We start from the raw sequence: 24080 nt of genomic DNA, 5'->3' as shown, positions 1-24080 counted from the left end.
GCTGAACAAACCCCCAGCACCCCTGGACAAAGCGACCCAGAAGGACAGCAAATAAGGGAGAGGGCTCTTTGAGGTGCGAGGCTGTCCTTGCTGCAGGTGAACTCGGAGGTGGGCTGGAGAGATGCTGCCATGGCAACCTGGCTAATGTTATAGACACATGCAACCAGGAAAGCCAAGGGCAGTCCTTCCCCCAATGGGACTCTACTTTAGAACCAGTTAGACACCAGGGAAATCAACTTTTTTTTTCCCCTTCTCCCTTTCTCTTGGATAAGCTAGCCAGCCAGCTGTCCCTAGGTGGGGAGAGACTGGGACACACTATAAGGCTGTCCCAAAGGTGCGGTGGTCTCAGCCTGAGCCCGAGAACACATCCATTCTACGGTGAGCAGATGTCATCAGTAATGCTGGGTGAGCACTTACCACTCCCGGCACTGGGGTACTTGCTCTAAGTGCATCCTCTCATTCCTCTTCCCTCTAACGCTCTGGGATAAGGACCTTTGTTACTTCCGTTCTACGAGGGACAAAACTCGGGCTCTCTGAAGTGAAGTCACTTGATCAAGATCTCAGAGCCTCGGGTCACAGGTGGGGAACATCTAAGTGGTTGGGGCCAAATTCCAGATTCACACCTATGACCCTGGGAAATAAGCATTTAAGCATCCACTTAAGGACCAAAGCCATTTAGAGGTTTTATGTAAGTGGGAATTTATTATTATTATTATTTTAATCCTCATTCAAGGACATGCTTAGAGAGAAGGGAGGGAGAAAGAGAGAGAAACATTGATGTGAAAGAGAAACATTGATCAGTTGCCTTCTGTATGCTCCCTGACTGGGGATCAAACCTTGATCAGTTGCCTTCTGTATGCTCCCTGACAGGGAATTGAACCAGCAACCTTCCAGTACATGGGATGACGCTTAACTAGCTGAGCCACTCCGGCGGGCAAAGTGGGAATTCTTTATACTCTTTAGAAAGGCTTAAAAAGAAAATGATTATGCATTATTTCTAGTATACAGTTCTGGTCACTCAATGAATATTAGTTCTATTGACTTGGCATTGGATCCTACCTGCAACCAAAACACCAATCGGAGTAAGTCGGATCTTCCCACGGCTCCCTATTGTCCTTGGGAGAGAGTTTAAACTTACTGTGGGCTCCTTTCCACATGTCCTGGTGATCATGTCTGAGCCTCCTCTCCAGCTCCACCATCTCATCTGTCCTCCCGCAGCCTCGCCCCAGCCACGCTGAGCTACTTGCTTTTGCATTCCTCTTCTGCTGCAAACCCCTCTGACTCTATCTGTGCCTTCCTGAGTCCCACAGCACCTGCATCTCTCTTACATTACATTATGACCGTCCTTTGCTTGCCCATCTCTCCGACAAACACGAAAACATGCCTTTACAAGCTTAGGTTAAGTTCCCACCTGGCAGAGACTCAGACCCTATGGTACCTGCACCTTACGGCTGTTTTTCTAAAGTTGCTGTTCAGTGACATGGTAGCTCTACACTGATCAGTGATTCCAAAATTTCTTGGGCATCAGAACCACCTGGGTCCCAACCCCAGAGGTTTTGATCTAGCGGGCCTGGAGTGGAGCCCAGTAATTTGCATATTTCCCTCGTTCTTAGGGATGCTGCTCATTATGGGACCACGCTTTGAGAACCCCTGGGCTGGCCACCAGGGGAGGGTGGGTGTCTGGTTAGAGTGACCAAACACTTGGAGCTAAAATCAACTCATACTACAGGCAACTCCATTTCCAGGGGACGTGGCCATAGAACGCTGACCTACCGACTTATCCCTTCAGCCGATATTTATGGAGCATGTGCTACGTCTAGGTCTCCTGTGATTCCCAGCCCAAAGTTACAGGTGGTTGGTTTGTTTTTCCATCCCCATCAGCTCAGTCTTGGAAGAAACGTGAGGAAGGGCAGTGTGGTTGCAAACATTGAAGTCATCCTCACCAGCCTTACCTCCCACACTCAGTTGGGGGGCGAGACACCGAACCTCTAGCTCCCTTCCTGAGCAATGGGGTACCAGTGGTGCTCACTTGGCGGAGCCGAGTGCCAAGGGAGATGGAGCATGCCCAGTTTGGCCCCTTGTTTTAGTTCTCTTCATTCAACTTGACTGCTCTCTAGAAGTCAATCATCAAACACACTCTTAAGAGCTGCTTAGCCCCAACCTCCATTTAGGCAGTCAGGGAAGAGCCTGGCTAGAGATTCCAGACCCCTGGTCCTGGAACTCCCCCGTGTGGCCAGATTTAAAGAAAACGTTCTTCTGGAGAGTACTATTGTAAATTAGGTACTAAGCTCCTTCCGTGGCCATCATTGTCAGCAATGCAGCTGGGGGCCATTTTGTTAATAGTGATCTTTTGGTGAGGAGGGGTTAGCGGGGGAGGGGAGGGTGAGCCATACAGGTGCACGACAGTCTCCTCATAATGAGATGCAACAAAGTGAGGGGCGTGCAGCTTTCAATTAGATAACGCATCCAAAATCCATTCTACCAGCTGTGAAGTGTGGTCACCTAAGGTATTCCTATGACTTCCCTTATTTCGGTGAAATTGCTTGGGCTGCTATGGCTAAAGGGTGGGGGGATGGAGAGGCTCGGAAAGCAGCTTTCTGGGGAAGGGAAACAGAAAGGGTTAAACTCTCCCGAAAACCAATTTATGCAAAGGACCCCGTGCTGACCAGCCTCCAGGCCAGCGCTGACGACGATCTGAATTACAAATGTATGGGCTTTGCTGCTCAGCTAGGAACTTCTGCTCTTCCTGGCGGAGTCCTTTTTGTTCTTCCCACTGAGATCTAGACCTCGGAGGAGCCTGAAAACTGCCTGGACAAAGGCTTAAGGGACATGTTGGGGGGATGGTTGGAACCAGCCCTTCCTGTCTCCTTTCTCCGGGAGCCATGCTCTGCACTTGCTCCGTGGGTGGGTGAGTGAATCAGTGCCATCGCTTTCGTGCTCTTTAAGGAAGGTGGGCTAGCCGACAGCATTTTTTTTTTTTAAAGCTGAAGATCAACTTGGGACTCTGACATCAGAAATGACGTTTGTCAGGTTCAGTGGGTAGGAATCTGCTCCCTCGGAGAAGGTGCCAGCGGGGCTTGTAACGGAGGCTGCGGCCTCCGGCCTCCTGAAATTTAATGGGAATCTGGGCTGTTTGCAAACAAACGAGGACAAACAGCTACCGTGTCTGTGTGTTTAAGTCCCTGACGATTTGTTTAAAGAGGGGAGGGAGGGGGTGGGAGAAGGGGTGACAACAAAAACAAAAGAACTTCGCTTTCTTTCCCTTTCCCTCCCTGTTGGGCATGTTTGGGGTATGTGCTCCCTTCCCCTAACCTTTAGGCCCTAAAGAAAGGATAAGTCGTGAGGGCAGGAAGCCGCTGAGAACAGCTGTGCTGTGAATGGGTTAATACGTGGGCATCAGTCAAGTCACCGGCAGCTGGACCGGGAGCGGAGTTTTCCTGGTTTTGCTTCCCCAGTGGCAGCCATTTCAGCTCAATAGCTCAATTCTCGGGAAAGGCCACTTCTTGGCTTTGGAGAAGACACACTTTCCTGTGCACCTAAAAATAAACAAGCAAACACGTAAATGAGAGCACACACTGTAACGGCCCCCGCCCCGCCCCAGGCCATGTCTCTCAGTTTCGGATGTTGGAAGTTGTGTGGAGGCAGTTTTGCTGCTGAGCGGCTTAGTTTGAGGACCATCAGCCCCTCTTCGTGTTTACGGTACACGCTCAGGAGCAGGCTCTCAGCGAAAGCACACACACAACCAAAACCAAAACAACCCCCTCCCCATCAAACGAAGTCCACACACGCTCAGATGTGGAGCTGACCTTGCTTCCTGGCGCTATGTTAACAGTTCATACAGATCTCCCCGCAGAAGTCAGCTGGGCTCAGTGTTCATGCCTTAGAAAGCAGCCATTTCATGAAAAGACTGCTTTCCTTCTGGCCAGGAGGATGGGAAACCAGTTACAGGAACTGCTGGCATGCTCTGCAGGGGGCTTCTCAGCAAAGGACCTCTTTTAAGATTTCACATTTTTGGGGGGAGGGGGAGATGGCAAGTGGGAGGGCTCCTTCTGCATGACTCAGTTCCTCCCGGGGATTCTCATCAGGCCCAAGGTCCCAGCATCCAGGGAGGCGAAACTTGCAAAGGAAACGGTCACCTTTCTCGGTGGACTGGAGTGGCCCGCAAACCCCCGCTGGTGTGCGGACACAAAGGAGTCCCCAGCTGCCGGCTCCCTGGCCTCTTCCCACGCTCTGTGACCCCAGCCGGAGCATCTCCCGCAGCGAGGGCTTCCCCAGAAGGTTCCCCCCAACCCCCCCGACTTGTGCCATGAGGTCATTCTCAGAGTAACCCCCAGGCTGGGCAGGCAGTGTGAGGAAGTCTCTCAGCCGCAGGGAGACACCTGGGGTCTTTGTTTGAAATGAGCACCCTGCGTGCCCAGCAGCAAAGGGCCCCTGACCTGTGTTCTTAGAGATCCCACTTTTCTCCTCCCAAACACACGTTCTAAACACCTTGTGGCCCAATCCATGGTTTTGTTTGGCTAAAGTGCAGTCTTAGAATATATTCATTTGATTTTCAATCATGTGTGATGGGTCACGCATGTGATGGCTTTGTATGGGCAAGTGTGTGTATCTGTGTTAGTTACATGCGCCTATTTGTATGTGTGTTGAATACGAATGTATGCATGTATTTATCAATTCCTGTATGCACTTATGTTCATATGTATAAACGTGTGCATGCCTTTATTTCTGTATGCAGTGTATGTGTGTATGTATAAACACACGCACTTATGCTCAGAGGTATGAATGCAAATCCCCGTGCGTGTACCTGTGAGCGGACGCCGCCCATGCAGACGTCCTCTCGCTGCACAGGGAGCCCGCGTCTCAGCGCAATGGGAGCAGCTTGCCCTTCCCGCCCGGAAGGGTGGCCCCTGGGCTGGAGGAGGCACCTGCTGTGAGGCGCACTTCATGCTGCAGCGCCCCCAGGCACCGTGCAGCCCAGCTCAGCTGAGCCCAGGCTTTGCTCAGCTCCTTCCCAGCCCTGCTCTCTTCCTCCCCTTCTGCAGGAAGTCCTCCCTTAGCATTTCACATGCATCGGGATCAATCCTGTCTCAAGCTCAGTGCCAGCACTTTTATATGCAGTAGGTGTGTGTCACGGTATGCCCACCTGTGTGCCCACACACAGGGAACCTGGGAGGAGCGGAGAGAGAGGGCAAGCTGGAGGAAGAGCACTGATTTTTTTTTTTTAAACTGACGAAGGTGAAGGCGTCTCAGACATAGGATGTGAGAGACCTGCTTTAAAAGTGGAAAATTAAAAGATGCTTTAGATGTCAATGTATTTTTTTTTATTAAATCAAAGAAAGAAAGATACAGTACATGATATCAGCCAATCATATGCGACTTTTGAATTACATTTTAATAGACTGCTGGTCCTATTTACTCCTCTGTACAAGTATTAAAAAAAACTCATTTGTGAATAATCTGTAACTTTTTATTAAGGGGGTTATGGGAGGGTTTTATCAGAGCACATCTGAGAACATTAGGAAATTACAGACAGACTGGAGACAGTGCCAGACAGAGCAGATGAAGCAAGTCCCTCCATCTGAGAAACACGAAAAACACAGGGACACAGGATGCAGGAGTCACATGGAGCCCTGGGCGCCCCCTTGTGTTGCAAAATAAACTAGCTACTTCTTTTATTTGTTTTTTTTGTGTGTGTGTTTTGTTTTTTTAAGTTGTAATCCTCGCCCTTGTCACTGAGCCTCAACAAAGCAATTGTTTGCCCAAACTGTTTCAAGCCCACTCCAGTCAGTCTGGCCCCTCTCGTCAATACGTTCAAGGACCCTGTGTGAAAAACGACTCCTATTCATTCCTCTCTTCCCTCCCCACACATGCCGCTCCGGGAAACTGGCAGCCTCCCAAAACGGAGCCCGTGCCCTCCCTCCTTGAAACGTGAACCTAAACAGATTTTCCTCTCTTCTTGGGCGAGCCCGTTTACGACAAACCATTTCTTTCCTGCAACTTGTCGCTGCTATGCTTCATAGTTCAACCAGAGGGATTTTTCCACCCCACCCCACCACCCACTCTTCTGACCTGACGAGTTAACCTGCTAAGCCATCCTTGCGATTATTTACCAGCAAAGATCGGACCAGAGACATAAATAATATATCTCAATGCACAGCGGCTCAGGCGTGGTTTTTGGCAGCATTTCATTCGATGGCCATCAGAGGGAAACATATATACATGGCGTGGGCTGGGGGGGAGGTGGGGAGGGAGGAGGCATCTTGGAGGCAGGAGGACATGGTGGGAACCGTGGCGATTTGTTTACTTGGGTTTGCCAACTGGTCCGATGGATACGGGGTCTGTTTGCACTTGAGCGTCCATCATCCGCTTTGGTCCCTGGAGAAAAACACCAGAAAGTATGTCCTGATGAGGATCTGGAACAGCAACAGCAACACCTGCCACTTATTTAGCACTTACTCCGTGCCAAGTGCTGTGCTCAGTGAATGCACCTTACTCGAAGAGAATGGTCTCCCATCAGAGGCCCAAATTCAATGCCCCCTTCTATTACTTTCTAGCTCTGTGAAATCTTAGACAAATAACTGGTTGTGTTCAGTCAGCTTTCCTTTCTCTTTCTCTTTTCTTTTCTTCTTCTTCTTCTTCTTCTTTTTTTTTTTTTTTGAGAGACACAGAGAGAAATTGATTTGTCATTCCACTTATTTATGCATTCACTGGTTGATTTTTGTTTGTGCCATGACTGGGGATCAAACCCAAAACCTTGGCATATCAGGACAATGCTCCAATCAACCGAGTTACCTGCCCAGGGCCAGTATCTTCATGTTTAAAATGGGGTGACAGCCCTGGCTCGTGTGGCAAGGTTGGCTGAGTGTCACCCTGCGCACTGGAAGGCTGTGGGCTTGATCCCTGGTTGGGGCAAGCAGGAGGCAGCTGATCAATGTTATGCTCTCACATTGATGTTTCTCTCTCTCTCTCTCCCTTTCTCCCTCTCTCAAAATCAAAGTGTTCTTTAAAAAAATTGTGAGTGATACAAGTCATCGCAGAGAATTGTTCTAAGATAAAGTGAGCTTGTACTTGTAATGCACCTAGCGCCATGCCTGGGGCACAGAAAGCCCTCCATGATTATAGCTCATGTCAGTCCCCCTCTCTAACCACTTCCTCACCACGCTGTCTCCACCTGCATGGCGCTCTGAGGATGCCAGCTGTTTCCCGGTGCCCAGCACGTGCCAGCACACAGTAGGTATCACCTGAATGTGGCTGAATAAACTCTAGGAATCAAGTGCTATTATTACTGTTGTTATTATTATTTAACCTTTCCTGTCAAGTATAATTTGCATACAATAAAATGAATCCTTGTTTGTATATAGTTCTCTGATCTTTGACCAATATAAGTAGCCCTGTAACCACCACCAAAACCAAAATATGGCATTCAATCGCTTACAAATCCCTAGGCCCCTTTAGAGTCAACCCCTTCCCCCAGACCCAGACACTGGTAACCAGAGGCTGTTCTCCATGCCTAGACTTTTGCCTCTTTCAGGATTCCATAGCAATGGGATCACAGAGCACAGAGCTCTGAGTCTAGCTTCTTTCATGAAGCTTAATGGGTTTGAGAAATTTCCATCTTGCTGCATTATCGGGGGTACTATTATTACTGGCCCTGTTTTACAATATAGCAAATACATTGTAAAGTAGTATAGTATAATATGGGATAGCATAGTTAGTACAGTAACCCTAACCCAAGGGCAGAGAGTACATAGAGTGAAGCATATATAGTAAAATGCATATAGTATGGAGTAGTATAATAGTATATATAGATAGTATTGTGTAGTATAATGTAGTATAGGATAGTATACTATAGGATAGTGTATATTGAATAATATATTATATATACACATACATATTGAAACCTAGTAGAGTTAATGTAGCATAGTATATAGTATATATAGTACAGTAAACCATTGTATATATAATGTAAATATATATAAGGTAGCACAGTGTAGTATAGTATATAAAGGAGTGGCCAAAGTAGTTTTAATTATATTTTTTGTACAGAAAATACAGTATTTAATAAATCCATGCATCCATCCATTTATCCATCTATCCATTCATCCATTTGCCCCATCCACCCATCATCTGCTCATCCATCCCCTCATCCATCCATCCATTCACCCAAGCATCCATCCATGAGGCATGCATCTATCCATTTATCCATCCATCCATGCACCCATCTGCCCATCCACCCATCATCTATTCATACATCCTCTCATCGAGCCATTCACCCACTCATGCATCCATGAGACATGCATCCAGCCAGCTGCCACACCGGGGAGGGGGAGGGGGGAGAGACAGGGCATTTGCCATGACAGATAGGGCAAAGCCAATAGCCTGGGAGGAAACAACTGAACGGAGAGAAATGGAGAACACAAAAAGGTTGACTAAGTATTAATGTCAGGCCTCCGCTCATGCCCACCTGGCTTCCTGGGATGGAAGCAGCTAAGCTTAGTCACCTGTGCACCCAGCCCGCAGGGTCAGGCTTAGAGCAATCTCCCCGGTGGAAATCCTTCAAGGCTCTGTTTGGCCACAGACAGCCATCGATGCTTCTTGTCATCCCCTGTCCCTGCCGACATCCCCTGTCCTTGCTTTCTCTCTTCCAGCCAGACGGAACTCCAGTTCTCTGCCACCTCTCCAGCACGCCTTGGCACCTGTCTTCCCTGTGCCTGGCACACATTCTGCCTTCAGACCTCCCCTTGTCCCTCTGTCCGCAGACTAGTTTGAGACTCCACTTCCTCGAGAAGTGTTTCCCTGACTCCTCTCAAGGCCAAGGCCAGGCCACGCCCTCACCCTCAGGCTCCCGTCACAGGTTTCCCTTCTGCCTCCCACCTGTTGCCAGACTCTGCACCCCCACCCCATCCATCCCACCTGGACTGTCACTCCAGAGGGCAAGGCCTGTGTCCACCTCTCTCTCCGTGCCCAGCACAGCGCCTGGCACAGAGCAGGTGCTCGGTAAGTACTGGTTGACAGATGTCCCGCCAGCCCCTAGCCAGTGGTTCCCTCAGGAGGCGGGAGGCTCACTCTGGCCAGAGCCCAGAGAGAAATGCGGAAAGCTCCACCTACCAGGCCCTTGAAGAAGCCCCCGAGGGACTGGCGCCGCTTCTCAGGTCTCTTCTGGAGCCGGTCCCCATTCTGCAGCGTGTTGGCCTGGGCCATAGCCACGGCCACGACCGGCTCCACACACGCGCACGGGGCCGGCTCTTTGGCTTCCTGCTTGTTGTTCCTCGGCTTGTTGCTCTCGGCTGCTGTCTTCTTGTCCTTGTCCTTGTCCTTGGCAGAGCCCTCCTTGCCCTTCTGACTCGCCCCTGCTCCTGCAGGCTCGGGCTCGGGCGGCGTGGGGGCCTTCTGCGGGGAGTGCAGGGTCTATAGCAAGTTCAAACACATGCATCTCAGTGGCTGCAAGACAACTCTCAATAAGTACGTCAAAACAGAGATAGTCAAATGTTGGATGGGATCTAGGTTTTCATGAGTCCTGGGTGGAATGAAGAAAAAATAAATAAAAATAAATAATAAAAAAATAAAAAAATAAAAAGAAAACCAAGAAACACACCAATACTTATTACGGTATACTCACAGTGGGGGACATTTATTTATTCATCTGATAATTTGTTAATGTCATGCTTTCCCAGCAAGCATTCTTCTTTCTTTTTCTGGTGCTAGAACCTGGGTTTTCCTTGGGAACCACTCTTCCCTCTAGTCCAGTGGTCGGCAAACCATGGCTCACGAGCCACATGCAGCTCTTTGGCCCTTTGAGTGTGGCTCTTCCACAAAATATCATGTGCAGGTGTGCACGTACAGTGCGATTGAAACTTCATGGCCCATGTGCAGAAGTTGGTTTTCAGCCTGGGCGAGTCTATTTTGAAGAAGTGGCATTAGAACACTCAAGGGTCCAAAGCCACGGTTTGCCGACCACTGCTCTAGTCTATTCCTTAGCTTTTAGGCAAACACGTGACCCAGGCTGACCAATCAAACTATTGCTTGTGATTGGGCTGCTGTGATTGGTTCAGGATGGCCAAGCAGATGAAAACTGAGCTTATCTCAGAGCTTTGTTCAAATAGCTATGTGAGAGAGTCCTGCTTGTTTTCTGCTGGGTTTAAAGATAAAAGCCTGCAGCTCCCAGAGCCAGGGTACTTCCAGGAAAAATATGTTTGAAAAGTTAGTGGACACAGAGGAAAGCTGAGAGACAGGAGAGAAAGAGCCCACATATTGATGGCATTGTGTGTGTGCCTGGATCCAGCTGTTCCTGAAGCCCTTCACGCTAATGCTAGTTTTGAGATATTTCTGCATGTGCAACTGCATGTGGCTCCTTTCTTGGGGTTACCTTTTCTAGTCTATGTCTACCTTAATTTCAGGTGTGAAATTGTCCCTTTGCTTCATAAAGCAGTGATAAAGGAGATTGTTTTACTTTTAGTTTTGAACTTTCATGCCAAAGTGAAATGTTTATAATCCTATTTGGTTTCTACCATTTGGAGGGATGAGGCTGTAAAATCCAAAATTCTAGAGAATACTGGGTAAATTACGGACAGATTAAAAAAAAAATCTACTAGGGGAGAGAAACTAAGATGGCGGCATTGGTACCTGCCTAACGGCAGCCTCACACAATTTCAAAAAATACAACTAAAATATAAAGTGGACATTATCCAGAACTACAGGAAAGTTGACTGACTGGAAATTCTACAATGAGAAGGAAAGAGTAAACCAGAAGGAAAATCAGAAGAGCTGTAAAAACCTAAGGTACGGAGACATGTTGCGTGCGCGGAGAGAAGACGGAGCTGGAGAGGAGAGGGAGGCTGAGTGCCTAGCTGGTGTTCCCTAGCAGGAAGGAGATAAAAGCTCTGGACTGTGCTGAACCCCAGTTCTGACAGCACTGAACCCCAGTTCTGAGTGAGACCCTGGGAACCCAGGCTCAAACAGAGGGAGTAGGGGCTGTGAGGCGGAATCCCAGAGAAGCGGCAAAAAGCAGAGCCCCCGGAGTGGCGCACATTGCGCTCAGAGGACTGACTGTTGACTGTGCTGCTAGATTGCCCTAGCGGGAAGGAGAGAAAAGCTCCAGACTGTGTTGAGCCCCAGTTCCGACAGCACTGAACCCCAGTTCTGGACGAGACCCTTAGGCCCCAGGCTCATACAGAGGGAATCTGGGCTGTAAGGCAGACGCTCAGGGGAGCGGTGAAAGGCAGAGCCCCTGAGTCGTGCACATTTCGTGCAGAGGACAGACTGTTGATTGAGCCACTGGATTGCCCTAGTGGGAAGGAGACATAAGCTCCAGATTGCTCTCAACCCCACTTCCAACTGCACAGAACCCCAGTTGTGGGCTCGTTGGGGGAGAGACTAGACTGTCTGGTAGAGGGCAAAACTCTAGGACACCTTTCTCTCAGAGGAACACTGAGACTCAGGAACCTCATAGGGAGGGGCTAACCGGAAGCCACAGCTGTAGGCTCCACCCTGAAACTCTGCCCCGAAACTCCGCCCCATCCAAGCTGAGCACAGAGTCTCTTGCAGTTTTCCAAGTCTAGTGGAATAAGGCTGTCTCCTGGCATAGATACAGCTGATCCTCCCACCTTACCAACTCAGGGAAGCAGTGAAAATGCCCAGACAAGGAAACAGATCACAAACAAAAGAAATGGAGGACAAAAAGCGACTGGATATAGAGTTCAAAACCACGCTTATAAGGTTTTTCAAGAATCTCCTAGAAAAGGCCAATAAAATAAACAAGACCTATGAAGATATGAAAAGGGATCAACTAGAAATAATAAAGGATCAACTAGAAATAATAAGGGATCAACAAGAAATAAAGAATACATTCTCTGAAATAAAAAATATTATACAGAGTCCTAAAAACAGAATGGAAGATCGCAAGAATCAAGTCAAAGACTTGGAACACAAAGAGCCAGAGGACACTCCTCCACAGAAGCAAGAAGACAAGAGAATCCAGAAAGCTGAAGATAGTGTAAGAAACCTCTGGGACAACTTCAATGAACCAACATCAGAATTATGGGCGTCCCAGAAGATGACAGAGAGCAAGATACCAAAAACATATTGAAAGAAATAGTGACAGAAAACTTCCCCCACCTGGGGAAAGAAATAGACTTACAAGTCCAGGAAGAGCACAGAACCCCAAACAAAAGGAATCCAAAGAGGACCACACCAAGACACATCATAATTAAAATTCCAAGAGCAAAAAACAAAGAGAGAATATTAAAAGCAGCAAGAGAAAAGCAGGTAGTTACCTATAAAGGAGCACCCATATGACTGTCAGCTGATTTCTCAACAGAAACCATGCAGGCCAGGCAAGAAATATTCAAGATAATGAATAACAAGAACCTACAGCCAAAAATACTCTACCCAGCAAAGCTATCACTCAGAATCGAAGGCCAAATAAAGAGCTTCACAAATAAAAAAAAGCTAAAGGAGTTCATCACCACCAAACCAGAATTATATGAATTGCTGAAGGGGGTTCTTTAGGAAGAGGAAGAAAATAAAGATAAAAATTATGAACAACAAATATGTAACTATCAACAAGTGAATCTAAAAACCAAGGGAATTAAAAAACCTGATGAGCCAAAACCGGTTTGGCTCAGTGGTAGAGTGTCGGTTTGGGGACTGAAAGGTCCTGGGTACGATTCCGGTCAGGGGCATGTACGTTGGTTGCGGGCGCAAGAGGCAGCTGGTTGATGTTTCTCTCTCATCGACATTTCTAGCTCTCTATCTCTCTCCCTCCCTCTCTGTAAAAAAATCAATAAAATATATATTTAAAAAAAATAAAATAAAAAAATAAAAAAACCTGATGAACAATATTAACTGGTGAATATAATAGAATCAGAGGTATGGAAGGGGAGTGGACTGACAATTCTCGGGGAAAAGAGGAGTGGGGGGTGCGGGAAGAGATTGAACATAAACTGTGCACCTATGGATGAGGAACAATTGGGGGTGGGGAAAGGGCAGAGGGTGGGGTGGGAACCTGGTGGAGGGGAAAAAAATGAGGATCTTTTGTAATAATATGAATAATAAAGATTTATTTTAAAAAAAAAATCTACTAGGAAGTAAAAGCCTTTTCTCCACAATTTACTTGAATTGAAATGCCTACAGGGGCCAGACAGATAAAATAAAACATGACCCAAGTAAGAATACTTTCATGGAGACCTTATCCCCCCATTGTGAAACCAATGTAGGGACAAGGAACTAGTTTTCTAGGCAGTGGTCGGCAAACTGCGGCTCGCAAGCCACTTGCGGCTCACGAGCCTCTGTTTGCTGCTCTGTTGACTAATGAGTTTGCCGACCACTGTGTAAGTTATCACCCTTACCCAGAAGTTTTGACTTCAGGTTAAAGACATTACTATATTATCAAAATGTTGTTTAAGTGTTTTTCCCTAAGGCAGTGGTCAGCAAACTCATTAGTCAACAGAGCTGCAAACCCGGCTTGTGAGCTGCATGTGGCTCTCGAGCCGCAGTTTGCTGACCACTGCTCTAGTGTAAGAAAACACCAGTTGAAGCGATGCTGTCTTTGATGTCAGGGAGACAGCGTGGAGTGGGGCACTGTGGTGAGCTGAATGTCTCGTGCCCTGTTTAACCAGCTGCTCAGACCCAGCCTCGAGATGCTATGTAGGATGACAGCCCAGTGTAATCATCAGATCTGACTTTTCAATGGAAACTTAAAGATTTATTTTTTAAAAACGTGACATATGTGCATTTTTAAGTACTGACTTCTCAAGTTTTAAAGCGCTGTTTACAGCAAACTACAGCCCCAGTGCCCTGTGAGCTGCATTTAACCTCCTGGGTATATGTTTACAATCTCTGATTCATGAAGTTATTACTGTCCCAAGGTCCAGAGACTCTATGAGAGGGGGCAGGTTTGTTGAGAAGGAGCAGCCAGAGTGCTGTTGCTGACATGGTGGATTGAGCACATCCTTGGAAGGAAGTGGGAAGACCGCTGTCCCCGGGCCCGAGGTCTCTGCAGGTGGCAGCCCCCAGAGGGCAGCCTCCCTGCAGAAAGCACATCAGACACTCAGTGCGCCTGAGAAGCTGCTCTGTAACCGGGTGTCCCCAGTATTTCTGTCGGGCCCCTGCTGCCTATGTTCTAGCAAAGGCTAAGACACAGAAGCCCAAGTACAGCAGACAATGAGCCAGAGGCTCCCATTCAGAAAAGCCCAATGACCAGTGACCCCATTCACACAGCTCACCCACTGTTTTTGTTGCATGGAAGGTTTTAAGATACAGGGAAGAGCTAAGAGTTTGGTGTCTGAAGTCTAAGGGACCAGGTGTGTGGCCTGGAATAAACTGTTCAGTCTCTCAGCTTTCTCGTCTGTAGGGGGGTAATTAAAGACATCATACCTCGTGCCTCTGGGAGGACTACGTGAGCTGGTAACGACACCGTGCTGGGCCCACGTGAATGGCCAAACGTAAGGGGGCCAATCGTCTTGGTTTGTTTGAATATGGGGGGTGGGGTGGAGTTCAGGACATGGGACAGTTTTAAAACTGGGGAAGTCTTGGGAGAACTGCTCATCTGGTTTAACATCGCCAGAGGTGATCCCGAGAGACTGTGTGGATCCGAGTGCCGGTACAGAGGAGGCACTCAGAAATACTCGTTGATTCGAGTCCCTGTGTGATGTTTAGGTGAAGACTTAAAGAACAGGGAGGAATTTCCCACATGGAGAAGAGGGAAGAGTGTGTGGGAAAGCTTTGCAATAAGAAATAGCCGGGGTACTCTGGCTTGTTCATGCTTGTATCTGCAGAGCCCATTAATGCTGATAGGTAGTAGGCACTTAACCTGGAGACATTGAATGAGCTGGCATGGTTGATGATTGCATTGGAAATGAGGCTGGAAAGAACTGAGAACGTGACAGCTAAACCCACCACCGAACCGCGTTCACCAGTCACTTACTTGGTAGCTGGAGTCTTTCCCATTTATTTCTTCTGAGTGGGAGGTCCCTCCATCCCCTTTCACTGACTAAAACAACAAACAGACAAGGGCCTTTCAGCTACCGTACGCACAGCAAAATAGAGTACACAAAGGCAGTTCTGATATGGGTGGCCATAGCCATTCGTTGTTGAGAATCAGATCAAGACAAATGGCAGACCAACTGGAAATGGATTACTTATGAAAATATACAATTTCCATGGTCTGCACCCAGAGAGTCTAAATAATTAAGTTCAAGTGTCAGCATCCAAAAATGACAACAACACAAATCTTCAACTGTAGGGTTAGGTAATTCTGGGATCAATAAGTCGTGATAAAAATACCAATGTTGGAACCAGGAGGTGGCTGAAAACATTGATGAATGAATCAATGAACAAATAGGTGGCCCAAAGGGGCAAACATCCAGTTATAAGATAAATAAGTACTATGGGGTGTAATGTACACGAGAGACCACAGTGACCTTTGCTGGATGATATAGAAAAGCTGTTAAGACACCAAGTCCTAAGAATTCTCATCACAAGAAGAAACATATTTTTCTTCCCCACCCCATTTCTTTTCATTGTTACTGTATGAGATCATGGATGCTAACTAAACTTTCAAACCTTTATGCTGTACACCTGAAAGTCATACAGTGATATATGTCCATTATCCTATCTAATTAGGAGGGGATATGCTAATTGACTGCCACGTCCTCAAAGATGGTGGCACACACAGTCACAAGATGGTGGCTCCCAGTCCCCTCAACCCTGCCTATAGAGTCTCTCATTTCCCTCAGTCCCCTAGCTGCCCAGGGCCAGCCTGAGGAGCAGGAAAACCTCAGATGGTGGCTGCCCAACCACCCAGGGCTGCCCGAGGCTCAGGTAACCAGGGCCAGCCAAGGCTTGCGCTGCTGGCAGTGGCAGCAGCAGAGGTGTGATGGGGGCATCACCTTCCCCTGATTGCTGGGTCACCTCCCACCCCTGAGGGCTCCAGAACTGTGAGAGGGGGCAGGCTGGGCTGAGGGACCCACCCCCTACCCCCAGTGCATGAATTTTCATGCACTGGGACTCTAGTATCTTAATAAAACTGGAAACAATAAAAATACAGTAGATGAATAAACAATTAAAAAACCACTGGTAGCCTTTCATTGGTGACATTTGGTGGTCTTTCATTGCTTCCTCCCTCTCTCCCTCGGCCTTAATTCCTTCTCTCATCCCTTGTTTATTCTCTCTATTCCCCTTCTCTCCTCTGGGCAGAACTCCTCTCCAGAGACGAATTGGAATAGTTCATGTTGGGCTTTGTATTAAAAGGACCATAACCACAGAAACTTATTTTTTCCAGCTGTCAAAAATAGCAGAGCTCCTGTTGAAAGAGACTAAAATTCTTTCAGAGACAAACACTTTAAAGAACAGTCTGAAGACTCCGAAATAATTTCAGAAACTTTCCAACGAGATACAGTGCAACTTTCTTCATGGGGTTTATTTCTGCTCATGATCATCAAGACGGGGCCTGGTTGTGACGTCCAAGCCTTGGGTTATTCATGACGTTATTTCTGGTTTCCTTTGCCGGGTCCTACGTTCCTATTGCTTGATACTCCGTGGCACGTTTGAACCATTTCCAATGCATATATCTCTTAGGTACTCAACATTCTCGAGGGGACGTGTTGTGTACTTTGATAGAGATGTTATCCAACCCAAATTGAGATTTACAAGAAAAACTGGGAAGCCATTTTAATTTAGTCTGAGCATATCAGCAACACTGTTTACTCACATGACCTCACTACATACATCCAAGGAATAGGACCTGCCAGAAATTTCCAGGATAAACAAAGGCTATGATTCCAAACTTGGTGGTTTACCAAGATGCCCACTTGAATGAAATTAGACAATTCAGACAAAATTACAGGGGCAGCCAACTTCATTTCAGTGACAAAGTACGTTCAGAAAACTATGTCCAAGCTTTACACCCGCCATGTATTAATTCCTCTCCGCTTGCCTTGTAATTTCAAGTCAGTGTAATTTTAGGGAATTTCAGGTAGGACCACGACATAAAAATGATGTTTGCTCAGTAAGCATTACTAAGGGAATCACCAACGTGAAGCTATGGTTGTCCAATCTTTAGATAGTCTCAGAGGAAACCAGTTTCCAGGAGAAGCCAGGAAGCAGAAATAACATGAGTATAAGGGTGAATCAACAAAAACTGAGACTGAGCTCTGGCTTGGCCAGTTAGCATCTCTGTGACCTTGGGGAGGTCGCTTCAGCCCTGAGTCTCTGCGCCCTCACAGCAGGGCAGGAGGTGTGCCTGTTTCACAGGGTTTTTATATGAATAAGTGAGTTGGCACATGCGATGTGCTTATTAGCACAGTGCCAGCCACACCATTTGCACGCCATAAATGGCAGCTATTATTATTATTAATAACTGAGAAGTGTAGAATTCCTCCCCTTTAAGAATAGAGAGAAATACAAGTTGCTGGTGAAGACAGAACTTGCCTAAACAAATGCTGCTTCCAGAAACCCTTCCTTAATGAGCAGTTCAGCATTTATATTTCATATTCAAGAAAGAATTTGAGATCAAGAACTTTGGCTAGCCCCGTGGTCGACAAACTGCGGTTCAAGAGCCACATGCAGCTCTTTGGCTCCTTGAGTGTGGCTCTTCCACAAAATACCATGGCCTGGGCGATTCTATTTTGAAGAAGTGGTGTTAGATGAAGTTTAAGTTTGAAAAATTTGGTTCTCAAAAGAAATTTCAATCATTGTACTGTTGATATTTGGCTCTGTTGACTAATAAGTTTGCCAACCACCTGACTGGCATGGCTCAGTGGTTGAGCATCGACCTATGAACTAGGAAGTCAGGGTTCAATTTCCAGTCAGGGCACATGCCTGGGTTGGGGGCTCGATCTCCAGAGTGGGGCGTGCAGGAGGCAGTCGATCAATGATTCTCTCTCATCATTGATATTTCTCTCTCTCTCTCCCTCTCCCTTCCTCTCTGAAATCAATAAAAATATATTAAGCAGCAACAACAACAAAAACCAGAACTTTGGCTAGAAAACTCTTGGGTTTGGTTTTGTTTTGTAATTACCATGACAAACCATCATCTCCCCACCCCCTCCAGATAGTAAATTTCAACAGGTTTTCTTAGACTCAATAGATTGAATGTACTTTGCTCAATACTGAAGCTCACAGTCTTTCTTACCTAAGCCTGAGAATATTACTCTACCCAAGAGTTTCTTACAAAACATATGGTCTAAGGAGATTGGAGGAGGGTTCAGTGGAACAATGTATGTGACACTAATTTGGAGGAGGAACGTGCTGTACTTTTCAAGTACAAGGTGCTATTAATATTGACAAATGATAGATCTGTATGTCTCTATTTCTCTCTACCACCTTCATCTGCCTACCTGGTTTGCAGGTACATGAATATAGTCCTCTACCCACTCACTTTATAAAAATATAATGCTTCAACTATTCAATTTCTTGACATACAGTTGACTTAATGCATAGAAGAATCATTTTTGATTGGGGCATGACAGATGTTTCAATTATTTTGAAGATCTGTAGGAGCCCACATGGTCTTTGTGAAGTGCTATATCTACTTGTAGTGTAAGTACTTACATAAGTCTATTTTTTCCTCTCCCTGAAATAAAATTATTTGGAAAAAAATGATATTCTTTCTACTTTTACTGTTATAAGGTTAATTTCTGGAAGGAAAAGGCTCTCTTTAGAAATGAACCGGGCAATGCATTTATTAAAATAAAAACTCAACCAAGAGTTACTTTGTCATGGGATGGTGAATGCATCATCTGAAGAAAAGTTAAGGGTGGCAGAGACTAGAAGGTAGAAAATCAATGATCTGATGACTGGAGATATCGCTTACAAACAAGGGGATTCATTTGAAATTGAGTTTTCTCTTCTACTAAATCAATTATTTTTTTAAAACTATATCTAACAATACCTAAAATCAGTGGAAACATTTACTTATTTTGCTCAAAGCAAAACAACAACACAAAAAACAAAGAGTGCCATAGGGAAGGACCAGGTACTGTCTCTATTTTCAGGCCCTTAGAGCAGTTTATTTTTTTCTTCATGCACAAATACAAATACCTTTTAAATATAATCTAAATATTTGGAAGCCATTAAATATAATCTAAAAATATTTCCTCAAAATAATTGCCGAAACTGACTCCCAGGAGGCTACACTAAGGGCATATTATCACAGATGTATAAAAGCAGTGGGGCAGGGTGTTCATGTAAGACACATGGTTCCTGCTCACTGAATGCATATGGCAGAAAGAGAAAAATAAATGCTTGTTTTCCTCAGCTTTCTTCTCCACGAGGACAAGAACCATGTCTACTGATGCTCACGGCTGTATCCCTTGTGCTTGAGTAAAGTGGGTGCTCAATAATTATTTGTTCAATAAGTGAATGAATGAAATGCAACAACTGGAAACAAACCAATTGTCCATCAATAGAGCAAGGGTGAATCAGAGTCTAATAAACCCAGACAATGTGACTCAATGAAGTTGTTATAAAGGATGATGTGGCTCTGTATCAGGGGTTTCTAACTCAAATGCCCACAGAGATAGGGCCAGCGACATAAATGAGTGAGCTGGGCTGGATGTGACAATAGGAAGTAGTGGGGATTGTGGTAAACTAGAAAACCCATCTTTTGTGGGTCTGAATTAATCACACTCTCTCTATATAAAAGCCTAAGTGACCCGTACGACTGGTCGACTAAATTTACCAGTCAACTGGTTGCTATGACATGCATTGACCACCAGGGGCAGATGCTCAACACAGGAGCTGTTCCTGGTGGTCAGTGTGCTCCCAACCTTCAATGGCCGTCCAATTTCCCATAGTCCCTCCCTCCATACTAGGCAAGACAGTCTCGATTGGCCCTGATAGCTGGCCAGGCTGAGGGACTTCACCCGTGCATGAACTCGTGCACTGGGCCTCTACTCTATAATAATAAAAGTGTAATATGCTAATTAGACTGGACAACCAAAAGACCTTCTGGATGAAGCCAGGCTGTGAGGACTGAACCCCTTGCACAAATTTTGTGCATTGGGCCTCTAGTTGTAATATAATGAAAATAAAACAGAATGTAAGACAACTAGAATTTTAGGGGAAATAAATACCAACAGTCATGGAAGCTTTGGCATTTATACATTCAAAGAAATAATGTTTAAGCTCCCAGGCACCAACCTTTTATTGGGCAACAGATATTAAAAACAATGGACATTGTGAGATCTGACACTATGAATTCCCTGAAGTCTGCTTCAGAAAATAAAAGTCTCCTCCCTCTATCCCTATCATATAGAAAATCAATTCCAAAGGACTTTTTTCCCCAACAGTTCAGATTACCCAGTTTCTACTGCTAGAAAATATCACCAAGCAATGGATAGCTCTGGAGGATGAATTTAAGTAATGTGGGACTCATTAGAATTTAAGGATTTGTTTTGAATGGATGGTTTACACATCTTTCATGCTTCATTTGGGGTCTCTTGTGTTTTCCTCTCTTTTAAGTAAAGAAGTTTAGCATGTTGGTTATTTGGAAGAGAAAGTCATTCTGTTTGACATACATGTTATCTCTCAATTCCATTCAGACATGGGCAAGCTAGATCACACTCAAGGCTCTGACAAGCTATATGGGGACCCCATTTGTAATGCAGATGGGTTTCCAGAAACAGACCAAATGTTCTTTTCTTTCCTGACATTGTGTACAAATTGGTTTAAACATCTCCAATCTTGATCCCCATTTTCAGTGCCAAATTGCAGGGTAAATGGCCAGGAATATGGATGGGGTTCCCGCTATATAAGCTGCCCACAGCTACCCCTACGCAGCTTCTCCGTGAGAAACCAGCAATGAGAGAACAGTTCCTGCCAACAATTTCTAAGAGTTATTTCTCATATGCCTCACTCCCACTGGCAAGGGTGTTGTGTTGTTTTGCTTTGAGGACTAGAAAGAATTCATTAACAGGTTGGGCCTGTGAAATTCGAGTTGCTTTCTTAAAGGATTAAATTCCCAAATACTCATGAACATGAAGACACACGATAATGAAATTCTTATTTTTCATTAAAAGAGAATTAAGCCAATGATCTTTTACGTGCATTTTTGTCTTTTGTCTTCCTACTGATTTGAGTGTTAGTTCATTATTATTATTTAAGTTCTTGGATCTTTAGATATTTAATGTGGATGATGCTGTATGCCTGAATTCTTTCCATTCTATATAATAAAGAGCATGGCGAGTTTACCAACTAAGTTATACATATTCATTCTTAGAAAATTATGTTCTCATTTCCTTATTTGAATATCTACAAGTCAGCTTCATCCAAGTTTATGTCACCTTCAGAATTTTTCCAACATCAGTATGTAATTTCAACTATTAATTACTTAATCCTTTAAAAATGCCTATGTTCTTTGTGTCATAAATGTGTTTTCAAAGCAAACCAGATATAATTCCCATAATAAGAGAAGCAGTGTCTTTCCATAAATAGGTAGAACCTTCACAAATAAATAAAAGTAAACAATAATATTAACTTCTAGGTGGATACTGTTGTCTGCTAAAACTCAGGACCCAAGGACAGCTCTTTCTTTGTTAAGAAAAGTGTTAGTAGAGCCCTGGCTGGTGTGGCTCAGTTGGTTGAGCATCATCCTCTGTACCGAGAGGGCACCGGTTTGATTCCCTGTTGGGGCACAACCCCTGGTGAGGGGCGTGCAGGAGGCAACCATTGGATATTCTCGCATTGATGTTTCTCTCTCCCTCTCCCTTCCTCTTTCTGAAATCAATAAAAAACATATTTTTTTAAAAAAGGGGGGGTTAGTAGAGGTAAATGAAAGGTTAGGAAATATTAGCAATAAACAGACTTCCTCTTTGATTGAATTTGAAGCATACAAGGGAATTTTCTCACCGCACAATTCACATGTCCTCCACCCCGCCTGCAATTCTCTCTCATGCATGTGCACATGTGTCTTTAGCCTCAGAGGCTGCGCGAGGTGTTCAGGTTTGCCTGCACCGGGAGCGAGTGGCTTACCATTTGTCTGAGGAACGCCATCAGGGAGTTTGCCGGTGGCTTGCGTTCTTCTCTTTTGAGTTTTCCTTCTGCGGGTGCAGGGGTGGCCTCCGCCTCATCGTTGAGATCCACTGTTTGTAAGGCAGAGTCTACTTCCTGGGACCTTCTAACCTCTACCGGTGATTCGCACACCACCTGGATTATTTTGCCATGTCATAAGACAGTAGAGAAAACATTGCCCCAGCCATGTTTGATAAAGCAGGGACCTGGCTGTCCTCCATCCGCCCGGTGGCTACAGGTTAGAGTCTAGGACCATTTCAAGAGGGAGCACTCATGTTCACAAGGTGCGCTCACCACAGCTGCCAAACAGACGGCTGGGGTGGGGTGGGGAGGGGTGGGGCAAAACCCAGCCCCAGGAAGGAACAGTCTTAGACAGGAAGTGCCATTTGGGGACTGCCCCTCAAAACATGCTCCAGATCCCTTCCCTTCCAGAAGGTCCACCTCTGGTGTGCCATCAGGTAAAGTGTGCCTGCCTGTGTAAATATCAGGGGGATCATTCCCCTAGGAGTTCAGCTTCAGAGACCGTGACCTCGACACCTTCCAACCCACATCATAGCTCCCTGCACCCCGGGAGAAGCTGTCCTCTGTGTGGAAAGGGTCATGTGAAAGCCCCCCCATCACCAGACTCCACGGCCTCGTTAACTCATTTCCTTTTCCACCCCAGACTGTCATTTGCCATTGCTGCTTAGCTCAGTCCATACTTTCAGCAGAGAAATGAACTTGGCGAAGTTGCTTACGGCCCCCAGCAAGGTGCCTGGTGAGCTCAGGGTCCCCTGATAGTCTGTGGGGACGGCTGGCCAGCCCTGGTGCACAACTGGGAGGTCAGGGTCACCTGTCTATGGGGATGCTGGCCAGCCCTGGTGCAGAGCTGGGAGTCCGGGTCACCTGCCTGTGGGGATGGCTGGCCAGCCCTGGTGCACAGCTGAGAGTTTGAGTCACCTGCCTGTGGGGGCGCTGGCCAGCCCTGGTGCACAGCTGGGAGTCCAGGTCACCTGCCTGTGGGGATGGTTGGTCAGCCCTGGTGCACAGCTGGGAGTCAGGCTCACCTGTCTCTGATCCCACACGTGTCCTTGTGCATGGCCGCCCTGCCTTTGTGCGGGGCCCTGGTCATACCTGGGGCAGTTTTGGCATTGGCTTTGCCTCCTGCAACAGGACCCAAGTTAACTGAGGGTTTATAACTTTGCTTGTTGATTCCCTCAGGCAGGATTGGCAAACCATTACCAGATCCACCCGAGTCCGTTGAGGTAGGGTCTCCAAACTAAGGATGGCTCACATTTTTAAAGGTTGTAAACACTTTTTTAAATGATAGAGAGTGTCCGTCAGAGACTGTGTGTGGCCTGTGAGGTCTAAAATCTTGACTCTCTGGCGCCTGACATGCGGCTGCTGTTCCTGCCTTGGAGGGAAGCAGTGTTTGGTTTCCTGGTGCCAGAACCCAGCTTCCTGTCTTGTGCTCACTGTCAGGGAGGAGGGGGAAACGTACTTCCAAAAGCAGAGCATGTGCGTGGGGAACCCTCTCCTGTCCTTCGGGATTTGCAAATGACCCAAATGGTGAACCGGGCACCTATCACAGTATTGTCCACGAAAGCAGGAAGTTGTCTACCCACCAACAAATCAGCATGCAGGAACACCCTGAAACGAGGCAGTTAAATCTCAGCTCTTTACCCCCACCTTTTCTTTCTTAAAACATCGGCACGACTCCCAGCATCTTCGCTTTGTAAACAAAGATCTCAGTTGGAGAGTTACAAACTCCAAAGTCCCAGGAGCCAAGACGCTGGCATTCAGCAGTTGACCTCAGCGCGGACTGACCAGACCGAAGACAAAAAGGAGGGTGGGGACTACTGTGAACAAAAGGCAGGTGGCCCTATCTACAGGGATTCGAAGCATAGAGCGCGGAACCAACCAAAGGAAACACGTGTGTGAGGAGGCTTTGCTGTAGGGCCTGGGACTCTGTTTGGCTTTAGGAAGCTGGTTCAGTCTGGAGCCAAAGGAGAGACTGGACTGGCAGTCAGGGGTGGCGTGGACTCCCACATGGAGGCCGGATTTTTTAATTGAATTTCTGAAAACAAGCGTCA

The 24080-nt window shown here is 46.4% G+C and overlaps 1 protein-coding gene across 4 annotated transcripts in view; it reads right to left on the bottom strand.

Moving 5' to 3' along the window:
- Positions 1-2735: 2735 nt before the first annotated feature.
- BCAS1 (brain enriched myelin associated protein 1) overlaps positions 2736-24080 on the bottom strand; it is a 74869-nt gene continuing 53524 nt past the window's right edge. For 2 of the 4 annotated variants that reach the window (XM_084888457.1, XM_084888459.1), the window contains exons 10-14: positions 21970-22143; positions 14924-14989; positions 9109-9408; positions 6305-6375; positions 2736-3536 (exon numbers count right to left, since the gene is read on the bottom strand). In XM_084888457.1, the coding sequence (XP_084744583.1) occupies positions 3467-3536; positions 6305-6375; positions 9109-9408; positions 14924-14989; positions 21970-22143 (681 nt within the window). In that variant the 3' untranslated portion in view covers positions 2736-3466. Of the gene's footprint in view, positions 3537-5300; positions 6376-9108; positions 9409-14923; positions 14990-21969; positions 22144-24080 lie in introns of those variants that run through there. The other 2 variants (XM_084888458.1, XM_084888460.1) reach the window with 2 other exon arrangements.

The sequence above is a fragment of the Pipistrellus hanaki genome, assembly GCF_964339955.1.
Source record: "Pipistrellus hanaki genome assembly, chromosome: 6".
Classification (NCBI taxonomy): Eukaryota; Metazoa; Chordata; class Mammalia; order Chiroptera; family Vespertilionidae; genus Pipistrellus; species Pipistrellus hanaki.
The sequence above is the reverse complement of the archived record's forward strand: the minus strand, read 5'-3'. Positions and strand labels throughout refer to the sequence as shown.